The sequence below is a fragment of the Dermacentor silvarum genome, chromosome 1 (genome assembly GCF_013339745.2).
Source record: "Dermacentor silvarum isolate Dsil-2018 chromosome 1, BIME_Dsil_1.4, whole genome shotgun sequence".
NCBI classification, from domain to species: Eukaryota; Metazoa; Arthropoda; class Arachnida; order Ixodida; family Ixodidae; genus Dermacentor; species Dermacentor silvarum.
In genome coordinates this window covers 237,632,647-237,646,537 of record NC_051154.1, presented here as the reverse complement: position 1 = coordinate 237,646,537, position 13,891 = coordinate 237,632,647, and the positions used below count along the sequence as shown (strand labels likewise).

Here is a 13,891-nt window from a genome sequence, read left to right as displayed (position 1 = left end):
TGCTAATTTACTGTCGCAATCGATGCTTCGCCTTTCGGGCGAAACTGGGACTTTTTTGTTCATCACAACTTTAGTGTATTGGGAGAAAATCTTGAGCGATAGTTGTATTTCTGCATTAAAGCATGAGGTGCGCGGTACTGTAAATAATTTTTTTCCTCTCTTTTGGTCACAGAAAACGGGCGCGCGTTACAATCGAGGGCGCGTTACAATCAAGTAAATACGGTACCTTAAATGTAGGCCGAACGAAAAAGCGAGGACAGCATTCGCAAAATGAAATAGCATTTATTAAATATGAACATGCCGAGCTCATTCTATGTCACCATCGCTGCTAGCCTCGTCGCTATCTTCCTTACTGCTGACATATTCAAACAGTACCATCAAGCGCATCAGAGATGCTGCACTTTTCGAAGGAGCGCACGATCAATGTTCCTGGGTAAATGCCATCCTCGTTGTGGCGCGCGCAAAAAGCATCTCCTATGACCCCCTCCAACGACAGACGTTTTTCTTATCGATGCCGAAATTCCGCCCAACTTGAACGTTTGACGATGCCTCTACGGCTAGCATAACTACCGTATTTACTTGATTCCCATGCGCCCTCGATTGTAACGCGCACCCGTTTTCCGTGACGAAAAAAAAAAGTCCTTTACAGTACCGCGCGTCTTATGCTTTCAAATAGAAATACAACTTTCTGTCATTTGGAACAACAGATTTCCTCCCGATGCACTGAAGTTGCGATGAATAAACAAAGTCGCACTTTCGCCCGAAAGCCGATGCATCGAATGAGATAGCAAATTAGTACACCGCTATACGAAGTAAGGATAACAGTTTTATCGGCCGTGTAAAGTTGCAAACATTCACTTACTAAATAAATTCACAAGCACGGTGTCATGCGCGCACAAGCAAATATGAACACATCTCGCTCGTTGACCGCGGAAACGAACTGTCAAAACGCTGGAAGCGCGGCAAGCGAAATGAGCTTCGTGCTAGCATGCCTCTCGCTTCAACGCTATCTATGAGCGGCGAAAACACGGCGCGCCATAGTAATCCGTATGTTGCTCTATGGGCGCGGCGGACTTTCCCCGTTGCAGATTGCTTTCAAGATGGAGCCAAGGCGATCGTATCGCCGAAGTGGATCGCAGCAGAGTACGTCCTGCTCTGGTCCACTGAAACCGTTCCACATGGCTTTGTTGGCGAAAACCCTCTCGTTCTGTTTGCGCCAGTCCGCTTGCAAGTTTCGGATTCTCCGAACGCCCGTGATGCAGCCCGATTTCCGTCCATCTCTGCACACATGATCACTTTCCTTTTAAATGCGGCATCGTGATGAACTCGGTACTTCATGCTGTCAGAGCAGACGCACAGAACTTGAAGACAGACTGTATACTATTGCCTAAGCACACAGAGGAAGCCACGGCATGCTACGGTAGCTAAGCTCAACGCGCGTGCGAGGCGGCCATTTTGAAATGCCGACAGCTATATGGTAACGCAGATTTATGGTCGTGTTAAAAGTGCGCGTTTTATTCGAGTAAATACGGTATTGTTAAAAAGCGGTGCCATAGTGGCATTGCCTGTTTGGTGCCATTTTACGATAACGCCACACCGCATGTCGATGCTACACCATACCGATACTACCGATACGACGCAGGTCAAAATGGCGACGTCCCACATGTACTTCAGTTGGCTACTGGCGCGGCTAGTAGTGGCTGCGAATACTGACTTTTCTAGATGGCGCTGACTATGCACCATATTTATCAGTTTCAGTTAAAAACTGGCGCGTTTTTTAAAATCCTCGAATCTAAGCCGACCCTAGAGTTTCCTATATGATTATTTGAAAAAAACTATCAGCCTAGATTCGAATAAATACGGTAATTCGAATTTCACGGGACCGAAAAAAAAATGTTTGAATTAACCGAATGGCGAATTATCAAGGTATCCAGAAAACAATAAGCAAATGCTTACTACGTCAGCACAATTTTGTTAGTGTAATGGATGAGCAAATCCTTTTGCTATTTTGCACAAAAGTCGTGCGGAAGCTGCAATTCTCGTAATCTCGTGACTGATTGGCTCTTGCAGCGGCGATCGAGGCCTCGCGACTTCCTTCGCAGCACGGCCGCGGCACGCGCCATCATTTGCGACACACTTTGCACTACCAGTGCTCACATCCTGATTATTTTTTCGCCACTAAGCTGACCACCAACAGATCACACGTCCATCGCGATGTAGCCGGTGCTCTTCAAGCTCGACAGCTTTGCACCGAGTCAAACCGAAACAACTGTTTGTCGCAACCGTGGCCGCTATCGACGCGATTGTGAGCGGCGACTTTGCGGTGCCTAAGGCATGCGGACGACGCACGCACCGAGTCAGAACGAAACTACCGTTAGCTCTAAAAACTGCAGACGAAATCGCGGTCGCTATCTATGCAATCATGGATGGCCACGCAGCTTTTTAGGCACGCGGACGACGTGCGTATTGAGTGAAAACGAAACTAGTTTTTTGCCGCAACCGCTGCGGAAGAAACCGCATTAGCTATCGATGCGATCATGGATGGCGACCATAAAATCCCGCGGCCAACACGTTGTTGGGCACAAATAGGCACGAAGCGTTCCGTCGTTGCTGTCATTCACGTGCGATTTTCGCTGATGATTATGGTGATGTGGACTCCGCCGCTTCGTTTCGGTTGTGCGCTAGCGCCGTTTCTGCTCTTTTGCATCGCACATTTCCAGCTCTTTAATGCAAAATGTATAGCCTTCAAGATTTATGGTTGATGTATGGCAGCCATGACATGAAGCATAGCCTCCGAGATGTGTACCGGCCGTCAGTGGCTTCTGGCTGCCTATTCGGGCGCGCCAAATAATTCGAAAATATAGAATGCCTGAATTCGAATCGAAGCGAATAACGAATATAGAATTATTCGATCGAATATTCGACAATACCGAATATTTGCCCATCCCTACTAATTTTACATTAAATCACAAAATAATTTGAAAACTTACCACTGAAATATTGCAACATATTGAACAAAGCACAAGTATCACATAGAGATATACTTTCACTAACTGATAACATGGTCCCTGCACTGTACAATTGATGCTTCACTTCATGTGTAATGAGGAGCCATGGGAATTGTGCACTTGTCTAATCCTGATAAGCCTGAAGCACATCCTGTACAAGCCGTAAACATATTGCAAAGTAAGTAAACATATTGCATTGTGAACTTCACACAGTGCTTGCATGTTCAGCATTTTAAACTAGGGGTATGCAAATACAGTAGAACCCCGCAGAAACGTTTTTCACGGGGCCGTAAAAAGAAAACATAAGAGCCGGAAAACGCAAGAGCTGAGAAACAGGAAAAATTGAGAAATGAGAGTAGTGTTGAATTGCAGACAATATTATGTAATTCTTACATGTGAAAAAAAAAAAAGTCGTAGTTTCGTCCCGAAATCCGAAGCATCGATTGCGATAGCAAATTAGTAGACAGCTATACAAAGTAAGGATAGTAGTTGTATCGCCCGGATAAACTTGTAAACATTTGCTTATTAACTATATTAACAAGCATGGTGTCAGCGCCCACAGGCAAACATGAACACATCACACTCGATGAGCGTGGACACGCACTGTCAAACGCTGCCGTGAGGAAGCGTCGCTGCAGAAGCAAGCGAAGTGACCTGCGTGCTGTTGTCAATCGCTTCAATGCAACTGAGCGCCGAGATCACACAGCATGCACAAAGTTACAAATCGCCGACGCGCCTACTCTGCCTAGACTCTGCTCCCAACACAGATCGCTTTCAAGATATGGCGCGTGCGTCCGCGCGCCGCTGCGCAGTACGCCGTTGATGCCAGAGTACAACGTCGCCCGCTATCCCTTGCCGCTACCTCGAGTGCAACGAAAGAAGGCGCGCTTCCTCCCTGCTTTTTTCCTTGCACGCGCATGAGATTTAGACACGGTTGTCGGCTCCCCTCGCATGCTTTCACTCGCACATACAGCATGTGGCGACGGCGTTATCGCCCTTGGACTTTATACGGAACATCTATGTGCCAAAACCAATTTTAGGGCCACAACGTGTCGTAGGCAGCATCTTTTCATAGCAAATACAGATCTCAAAGGCGATGCTTTTCCTAGCGGAAACTGAAAATACGTCATAGGTGTCGCCCCGGCACTTCGGGCGGCCGATCCCATCACCGCCAAAAACGACGTAACAGCCGGGAAAACGCAGCACCGGGGAGCATAACAGCAGGGTTCTACTGTATTGAATATCACCGAATCGAATAGCGGACGTTTGAATAATTCGATTCTCAAATCGAGTATGTACCATTCAATATTTAGAATATTCTGTGTAGAGACCTGCACATTGTCACATTGTGCATGCACCGCACAGATTTCAGAATCTGACAGGTGGCAGATCACGCTGAACCTGACAGTGAAAAGGCACGTATGGCACATGTTCTTTACTGTCGGCGCCGGCTACGCACAGAGTGGTGATTAAGACACGTGTTGCACGGTCTTTTTGTCTTCCGTGCAAAGTGGCCTTACAATAACCCACCTGTCGTAAAGTTGGAATAGCCCTTCTGCATTTTGGAGAAAAATTTGAAAGTTGTGGGGTCTCACACATGCTCTTGGGACAAAGGAACGACAACACAGTAGTGCAAACAATCAAAAGGGCATTTATTGCACCTTTCATACACTAATGCACACTAGCCGAATTACAACCAATAGAACATTCACATGGGCGCTCGACAAATCAAGGAAGTCCGACTCACCACGACACGATAGCAAGCGAATATGTTCGCCCCATGCTGTGACACCATCGCGTAGTCGCTCACGTGTACAGTCACACGAATGGTGGCGCGTTCGAACGATCCGTGTTCGTCCATACCGGTGTCCTGCCCCTAGCCTTGCACAACGGTCGCGCGAAGCGTTCGTGCGTGTTGGCCGCCGATCCCAAGCCAAAGAGGAAGCGCCTTCGACCTTTTTCTCCCAAGTCACCCCGCCGTTCGGTGGCGTTAGCATCGTGACACTCGCGCCATCTCTCACAATGCGCCGCAACCACCACGACCGCCGCTGGCACTTAGCCACGCGGTGAAGCCGGATTACAGGAGACACATGAGACTCGCGCATCCCACAAAGTCTAAAGGTGTTTATTTGGCCCGTGCTAGGTCACGGCACTCTTCTGCATGCCTGACCGTGGCAGAAATAGGCACACACTCGGATGCATCCGGCGGTACGGTAGAATGGTGTCGATAATGTGTGAAGGGTGTCTACCATACAGTAAAAAACAGGGGGGAAATCCAGTGGTGCTCTGCGTAGCGGTATTATACGCGTAGGTCACGAAGGGCAGAATGGCGTCCCAGTTCGTGTGGTCGGAAGTGACGTACATTGAAAGCATGTCGCCGAGTGTACGGTTGAACCGTTCCTTGAGGCCATTCGTTTGAGGGTGGTACGCCGTAGTCGTACGATGAACAACATGGCACTCCTTGAGAATCGTTTCAACTACTTCCGACAAGAAGACGCGTCCGCGATCGCTGAGCAGTTCTTGAGGTAGACCATGCCGCAGGATGAATCGGCGAAGCAGGAATGAGGCAACATCGCGTGCTGTAGCTGCTGGGAGAGCGGCGGTTTCGGCGTATCGTGTAAGGTGATCTACTGCCACAATGGCCCAGTGGTTACCAGCCAACGTCAAGGGGAGTGGCCCATAAAAATCGATGCCAACACACCCGAATGGCCGGGTAGGGCAAGGTAGAGGCTGCAGACCAGCTGGCGAGAGCTGGGGTGAAAATTTCTGGTGCCGGCAGTCGGGGCATGAGCGAACAAACTTTTGGACGTATAGTTGTACATTCCTCGCCAGTAGTAGCGTTGTCGGAGGCGCTGGTAGGTTTTGAAAAGTCCCGAGTGTGCACACTGTGAATCGGAGTGGAACGATGCGCAGATTTCAGAACGCAGGCTTTGAGGTATTACTAATAACCACTGGCGGCCGTCGGAGGTGTAATTGCGTCGGTGAAGCAGGTTGTTGCGAATGGTGAAATGGCGAGCTTGACGTCACAACGCACGAGTGGTTGGCGGTGATGACAGGTCAGTAAGGAAGTCTATGATGGAGGCAATCCAGGGGTCCTTGCACTGCTCGGAAGCGATGGTCCCAATGTCGACGGAAGAAATGTCAAGCTGGGATAGTGAGCAGCAGGCAATGTCGTCAGGCAAGGTAGAACGTGAGAAGGCGTCAGCGTCAGCATGCTGACGTTCGTTGCGGTACAGCACGCGGATATCGTAATCCTGTAGGCGAAGCGCCCAGCGGGCGAGACGGCCTGAGGGATCCTTTAATGACGACAGCCAGCATAGTGCATGGTGGTCCGTGACGACATCAAATTGGCGACCATACAAATAGGACCGGAACTTAGTAAGTGCCCAGATGATTGCCAGACATTCTTTTTCCGTGACGCTGTAATTGGTCTCGGCTTTAGTAAGCGTACGGCTTGCATATGCTCGGAAGAACTCGGAGCAGCGCAACGTCGACGGGCAGGGCAGTTGCAGCTTCAAAGCACGAGAGAGCGCTCGACCCACTTCCGTTTAGATCTAGTAGCGCTGAACCCAATCGTGTCTGTCTTCTTCGCTACAAAAGCAATACTTTCTGTGGAAGAAACAAAAGATTGCCGCAAAACACAGGTCCACTATTAAACTGAGAACCTCATTGGTATTCAGTTGAACTGAATGTCACTAATTCATCAGTTTCAGAGGGAGAAAAGCACTTGATTCTATTCAATGGAATTTCTATTGATAAAAAAATATTTTTCAGCCCTTTCACGTGGTAGGAACAACATGCTAGAACTGAGGTGTAATCAGTACTGGCACACAAACTTAACCCTTTGCAGTCCGAAACTTTTACCCACTTTCCGGCTGTCCTGGTCCGAAACTATTTTGCCAGTTTGCGGCGCCGTGAAGGAAAACACAAACTGTGGAATAAAAACTCACAGGATATTTTTTTTTTCTTGCATTCTGCAGGCAACTCCTCTACCGATATTTGAACAGCGTGTGATACCGCTCGAAGCATTCTCCTGGGTGCAGGCCAAGGTTGTTACTGCAGGTTTTGCAGAAAAACACAGTTTCCCTCCTGCCTCTGTTCGTTTTTCAATTGCTACAAAGAGCACAGTCCTTGTTGCTTCGGCCTGGGAGCTTGTAGATGAAATGGCTCCTCCCATCTAGCCGTTCCTCGCACTCCTTCCGCGCAGACGGGCCCCACTTTTCGGCTCTAGCCCTCACGTCACCCACCAGCTGTTGGATGAGATTGCGGCGGTACTGCAGGTGTCGCTGTTGTTTCTCAGCATGATTCTGCAGCTGTGTGCGCCTCAAAATAAAGCCGTTGACAATGGAAACCTCTAGAAGCTTTCACTAAGTGCACCACCATAAAACGCATGCGGTGAAAAAGTTGTCATGCTTCTCAGCAAACCGCGCGAACTTGCGGTTCTGCGCGCAAGTGAGAACACTCTGGTATCCAGAAGGCAGCCATGCTGAACATTGTGCTGCACCCTAGTGCAAAAAGAAGTAAACTTCAACAAACAAAGTTTACTTATCGCTCAAGAGATGGCGCATCATGTATACAAAGAATGCGCACGAATCATAGTCAGAAAAACCGCGAAATTTAACCCCCAAACACCCTTGTCGGGCGGTGCTCGACAGCGGACCGCAAAGGGTTAGTGTTCCCTTAACAGTTGACCGTACTGTATATCTCGATTTCTGTGTACCTATGTTACTGATAACTTGCTACATTCTTGTTATGCAGTGTTTGATGTCTCCCAAGCATGTGCAGCACTGTATTTTCTTGCCCAAAATGAATGAGCAATAAATTTTGTGAAAATTTTTCTGATATCCGATATTTGATTCAATATTCGGCTTTCAATATCTACTATTTTGGATTTGCATACCCTTATTTTAAACCAGAACGCGTTGCTTTACTCCCATCTAGTGCTCATCTGTTGTAAAGCTTATTGTGCCTGCGCATGCTTTCTCATCTGCCTGCCACTGTGCTGCTGACCAGTGAAATTGAAAGCATTTGCTCATACCCCTCGCTGCTTCTGTTATGTGCTTTCTGAAGGACAGTACTTGTGTTATCACTTACTAATTTCTGCTTTCACTGCACCATTTGCTAGCAAAGATGAAATCATTGAGAGCATGTACAACGATGGCATAAACAACGATGGTGCTGGCTCGGTTGGCAGTTTCGCTGCTTTCCTCACCCTATCGTTCGTTTCACTCCTCGCCCGTCTGTCTGCCTTGCGCCACTTAAAGCCCAAACCACATGAGAGCGATTTTGTGCACGACAGCGACGGCTTCGAGCGACGAAGCGGGCCGTCGCGCGAACAGATCGCTCGGTCTGTTCTAGAAATCTAGAATTCGTCGCTCGTCGCCCGGAAGTGCTATGAGCGACTAGCCAATAGCGCGAAGCCGGAACTGGATATACATCAGTCAAGTACTACCGATTGTCGCACGGAGCGAGCAAATGACTGGATTTTGATACGTGCAAGGATAATAACGTAGTGCAAGACCTTTAGAAACATTTATGCTGCTCTCTACACTAAAACACATCAACTTAAATTAATAAAGCAAGCGTCACGCCAGTTTCGGCCAGTATTTGCTACCCTCATACCGACAATACCGGGGAGACGTCGCTCAAAGTCGTCGCTCGCCTCGTCGCTCTCATGCGGTACGACTTGTAGGCGACGAGCGACCGCGACAGCCATCTCCATCGCGTCGCTTGTCGCTGTCGCGCGTAAGATCGCGTGCATGTGGTTTATACTTAACTCGCGCGCGCGAGGTGAAGCTATATTTATTTATTTATTTAAAGATACCTTACAGGCCTCTAGAGGCATTGTGTAAGGGGGGAGAGTACAATAAAGAATTATTACTTATACAATAGTTAATACATATGTGAATACATATGCAAAACATATAGGGTGAGAAATGTGCTGATATACCAATACAGTGTTACAATATGACCTAGGAAACAAACGTGGTAGAACGCTAAAGAACGTGGTAGAACGCTAAATATAAAGAGAACTATAGTAGAGCAACTTTACACTGTGGTCAGTGCCTTTGGGTGGAGGTTTGTTATATTATTTATGATAATATAGGTGCAATAACATTACCGTATTTTCCGTTTTATAAGTCACACCTTTGTATATAAGACGCACTCCCCTCAAAACGACAGTTTTTCCGAAAAACAAAACGTGTATAAGTCGCACGAGTGTATAAGACGCACCTGTTCTTTCGGTGAGCGATTTAAAAAAGTCACAGTGACGTTTCGCTCCGTGAACGCGGGTTATACGCGAGCGTATCGGTGCCATATATTTCTACTCCAGGCGCATTTCTGTCGTCGCGGTTGCCGCGATGTTCCGTATAAAGTCGAAGGGCGATAACATCGTCCCCGCGCGCCGTTCTGTATTATGTGCGAATGAAAGCGTGCGAAGGTGAGCCGAATCGCGCGCAAGGGAGGAAAGCGGGAAGGCAGCCCGGGAGGAAGCTTGGAGGGTGGGGGCTGCCTGTACTCTCGGAGCAACTGCGTAGGTTGCGCAGCGGCGCCCGCCGTATCTTGACAGCGATCTGCAGATGCGGCGACTTCGCAGTCGATCAACTCGCGGTCAGCCTACCGCCGCTTGCGTTGCTGCACCATCCTTCTCGCACGGCGCTCGGGCCCAAACTTGATGACGAGAACCCGGCACCTCGATAGCGCGCACAGAACCGGTAGCAATTAAGTCAACCAGCGCGCTTCGCGTGGCCATAATATCGGATCCGATTTTGACGGCAGTCTTTCCGAAAAAAAAAGTGAATAGGTCGCACCGTTCTGAGACGCACCGACGAAAAATTAAAAAAAAACGCGTCTTATACACCGGAAAATGTGGTATGCTGAATGTTTTGGAAATGTTTGATGAACCAACCCAGCTAATGCCGCAGAAGCCTGTTGTGGGTTTTCGTTGTGTTAACTTTTAATATTGCGGACTTGAGAAATGATCAAGACAAGGCATGTTTTACAAAATTGCAGTATGCATCTATTTGTTATAATATAATGAATGTGTAGGAAGACTACGCCGAATGGTTTGGAAATGTGTGGAAACTTACCCAGTTAATACTGGAGAAGTCAGAGTAGCTGTTGGGGACATTCGTTGTGTTTTGTGAACTTCTTCGTTTTTTGGTATTGTGAACTTGCAAAGTGATCAAGGCTAGATATTATTAGCATCATTGTAATCTACATTTATTTTTATTTTAGTGCAATAACCCTATGCTGAATGTTTTGAATATTTTTGGTGAACTTTACCCAGCCTATACCGGAGAAATCTCAGCCGCTGTTGTAAGCGTTCATTTTGTGTTGTGATATTGAGAAATTATCAAGGCTAGCCATTTTTATTATAATTCTGATATACATTTTTATTGTAAGTGCAATAAAACTGGTCATTTTTGGAAATGTTAGAGCAAAGAAATCCTACTTTGGATTCCGCTTTGAGTCCTTGAAAAACCTGTGACAGGTGCTGGAAAGTCCTGGAATATCCTTGAATTTTTGCCTTAGAAACCTGTACGAACCCTGCATTCCTACTAATTGCCACAGCTAATCACCCGAGGCGCCAAACTCCGCTTCGTACGTGTTTCATACACATTTCTGATACAACTTTGTGTATACATGTGTTATTGTGCAACCTTTGTTTTTGGCTGTGTGTGTGTGTATTTTTCCTTCTTATTGTGGAATTGAGCTGGCACTTTCTTGTTGCTATCAATAAATGTCTAGAATGTCATTTCAGTTTTCTTTTTTTCAACGCAGTGCTGTGCAAGAATCAGAATCAAGGTCTCGAAGACCAGTATTAGCACCCATATCGGAAGATGGAGCCAACAGTGGTTCGGACGACGAGTCTGATGAAGATGTATCGGGTGAAGAAAGTGATATGGAAGAGAGTGAAGAGGAGGTAAAGAGTTTGTCATAACAATACAGATTTAGCAGTGCTCTGTTATTATTTTGTGAGAATATTATACAGTGCAGTCTACTTATAACGATATCAAAAAGAACGAAAAATATGATCGTTATAACCGATCATCACTATATCTGGACTGCTGTAAAAAAAAAAAAAAACTAATATATATTTGTCGTCCCGAAACCAAATTTGCCACTTGCGATAAAAAACCGATTTTGTAGAAAGTGGGCTGTGAAAAATCAAACATTTATTTATACCTCTATATAGAGTCTGAATTGTTAGGCGTGCTGAAATAAAAGCTGCACTTGCTTTTGCATAAATTTCGGATTCACAACCACCGTGTGCATCGTGTCTAGCTGCTGCACAAACACTGGCGGCTGTAATTTAGCATGCATGAAATCAGTGAGCAACTCGATTGACCCCTGTCAGAGATCCCCCCGTCGAAATGATACCCCCGGAGATCTCTTTGCAGAAAGAGGCAGCACTATCTGCACTTGGAAACTCCTCCATCGAAGCACCTCCTATTTCATTATCAGTAGAGACATGCCCCTAGAGTTCGGTAATGTCAGCGGCTTTCACCGTGTTGGATTAACCCATGGGGCTTGGTCCGGGCGCACGAGGCCCGTTTTTTCTGTTGATCGGCATGGACACTGCTTCTAGCTTCTAGCCTTCGTGATCTTGGCACTCCCGGTTTTCATAATCGTCGATATCATCGACTGCGCGAGCTCGTACTTCTTCGAGTCTTGCAAAATTTGCAGCTTCGTCTGACGCAGCTTTGCGCTTTGTCGGTGCACCTCCCTCAGCTTCCCCGGCGCATTTCCGCGCAGGCGTAGCTCGCTTATTGCTTTGTTCCCTCTCCTCTCTGGATGCTCGCACGACCGCCGGCGACGTGGACACGAAGCAGCTGGCGCCATCTTGTGCATGCTGCGCCAATTTGCAATGCTCTCCTTGGCTTTCATTCGCAATCGGCGCGCGGGTGGGATGAGCTGCGCAGAAATGGCGGCAGATACGAACTCGTGTAGGCAAACTTTTGCCCCGTCTCGAATAAGGGCAACTTAGGAACGCAAATTTCACGAATATTCTGCATGAAGAACGCTGCCCAGAAGCAAAATTTCTATCGATATATCAGATATGTGGTGAATAACATCTCGTTATATATACAGTATAGACCACTTATAGCGTAACCGCTTATAGTGCAGGACCGGATATAGTGTGGTCTTTTCAGACTCCCGTTAATTTTCCCATAGCACTCCATGTATACACGTAGTATCACTTATAGTGCAGTTGCGGGAAACGAAATACCGATTACAGCGTGGCTGCCTGGGAGTACGGAAGTCAGCGGAGACGGCGAACGCTCCCCTCAAACGGGCGCCCCAAGGAGTGCTCGAGGAAGAGAGAGAGACGAAGTGGAGGAGAAGGGCACGTGGTGCGAACGAACAGCCAGTGAGGCTGAAACCGGAATCTTGAGTGCGAGTCGTGAAATATCGCAGCGCGCATAGCGAGCGAGGGCCACGAAACTGCCGACGCCGGCCAACGCTCTCTTCACGATAACGGCAGTAAACGAAACTTCAGGGAGCGGGCGGCGACGGCACAGCACGGCGAACGGTGCACGTGGAGACCGTGGAATGTGAGGGAGGAGGGCGGCAGGGAAGCGGATTTCGCCTCGACAACTCCGCCGCTTCGGTGGCTCCCCTCGCCTTCCCTCGTAGCTCCCTCACTTTCGACTGTCACCGTGCGCGCCTGCCGCCTGCACGGCGCCGCCGCTTCAGCTGGCCCGGCGCCAGCTCCGAAGTTTCGTTTTCTGCCGGTATCGGGAAGCGGGCGTTTGCCGGCGTGGGCAGTTTCGTTGGCCGGCCTGGGACAGCTCCGCTGCTTCCCTCTGCGCCGTAGCCGCAGCCAGCGTGCAAGGTCAACACGTGACTACAAAGTAGAGGAAGCATAAAGGAGAAAGAAAGGTTCACTGCCATTTTCCATGCGTGGCTACGGTAGCGTGGCTGCGACATCAGCACGTACACGCAATGTTCCGGTGCAACGCAGAATCGACGACCTTGCCATTTGAGAGAGGGTGAAATTTCCGCCGCATTTTTTTTTTTTTTTTTTTTTTTTGTTCGCGCGCGACATTGAGGGGTCTCTCCTAAGCGTTTACTCTGTGGCGGTGCCGGAGCAATGCCGGTCGGAGGCGCTGCCGCGTGATTTGGTTCGAATTAATGAGGTTCGACTGTAAATTGAATGCAAACGTTTTAGCCACATTCCTCGACTGTCGCATATGCGTAGCGGCTCGGTGCACATGTTTTGCATATGTGCGGGCCTTGAAAATTGTTGCTTTGGTTATAGTGCGGATATTCGCGACTCCGGCGACTTACTATAAGCGGTCTACACTGTATATGTTTTTTTTTCTCATAGCCCTAATGCATAAGTTGACAGTCTTATGTCGACTCATCGTTATAACCAATATATCGTTATAAGTGGACTGCACTGTAATTGCTTGTTTCTTACCATGACATATTCAGGGCCAAAATGGGCATGCAGTGAGAGGTGAGGTTACGTCAGATGAGGATGATGATGAAGTTGACTTGGATGATGAAGATGACAACCTGGAAGACATTGGTAACAATGTTTGTGGTGATGACAATGAAGAAGGCAAGTAGCACTCATCTATTTGTTCCATATTTCAGCATTAATTAAATGGTAATGTCCAAAAGAATGGAGAAACACCCTTCTCTACGATTTAACTCATTTGCTCAGAAATGTGCCTCGACTTTATCCTCATATGATTAGATTTCGATGTAAGAGAAAACTGCTACAGTCAATGTCCGATTTTTCGGACTCCCTAGGGGCCGCAAAAACGTCCGTAAAATTTGGCACTCTGAAATAATGAATGCATGCCTTTTACTGCCCCAAGGGCTCAAATTGTCACAGGCACCTCCAAAATAGCTATGAAGGCCTGCCA

At 47.7% G+C, this 13,891-nt stretch overlaps 1 protein-coding gene across 3 annotated transcripts in view; it reads left to right on the top strand.

The window, feature by feature from the left end:
• The window catches only part of LOC119436960 (ribosome biogenesis protein BMS1 homolog), a 134,196-nt gene that overhangs the window by 29,831 nt on the left and 90,474 nt on the right, over positions 1-13,891 (top strand). The window contains exons 8-9 of one of the 3 annotated variants that reach the window (XM_049660136.1): positions 10,794-10,935; positions 13,452-13,563. In XM_049660136.1, coding sequence (XP_049516093.1) covers positions 10,794-10,935; positions 13,452-13,563 — 254 coding nt within the window. Of the gene's footprint in view, positions 1-10,793; positions 10,936-13,451; positions 13,586-13,891 lie in introns of all 3 variants that reach the window. The other 2 variants (XM_037704006.2, XM_049660135.1) reach the window with 2 other exon arrangements.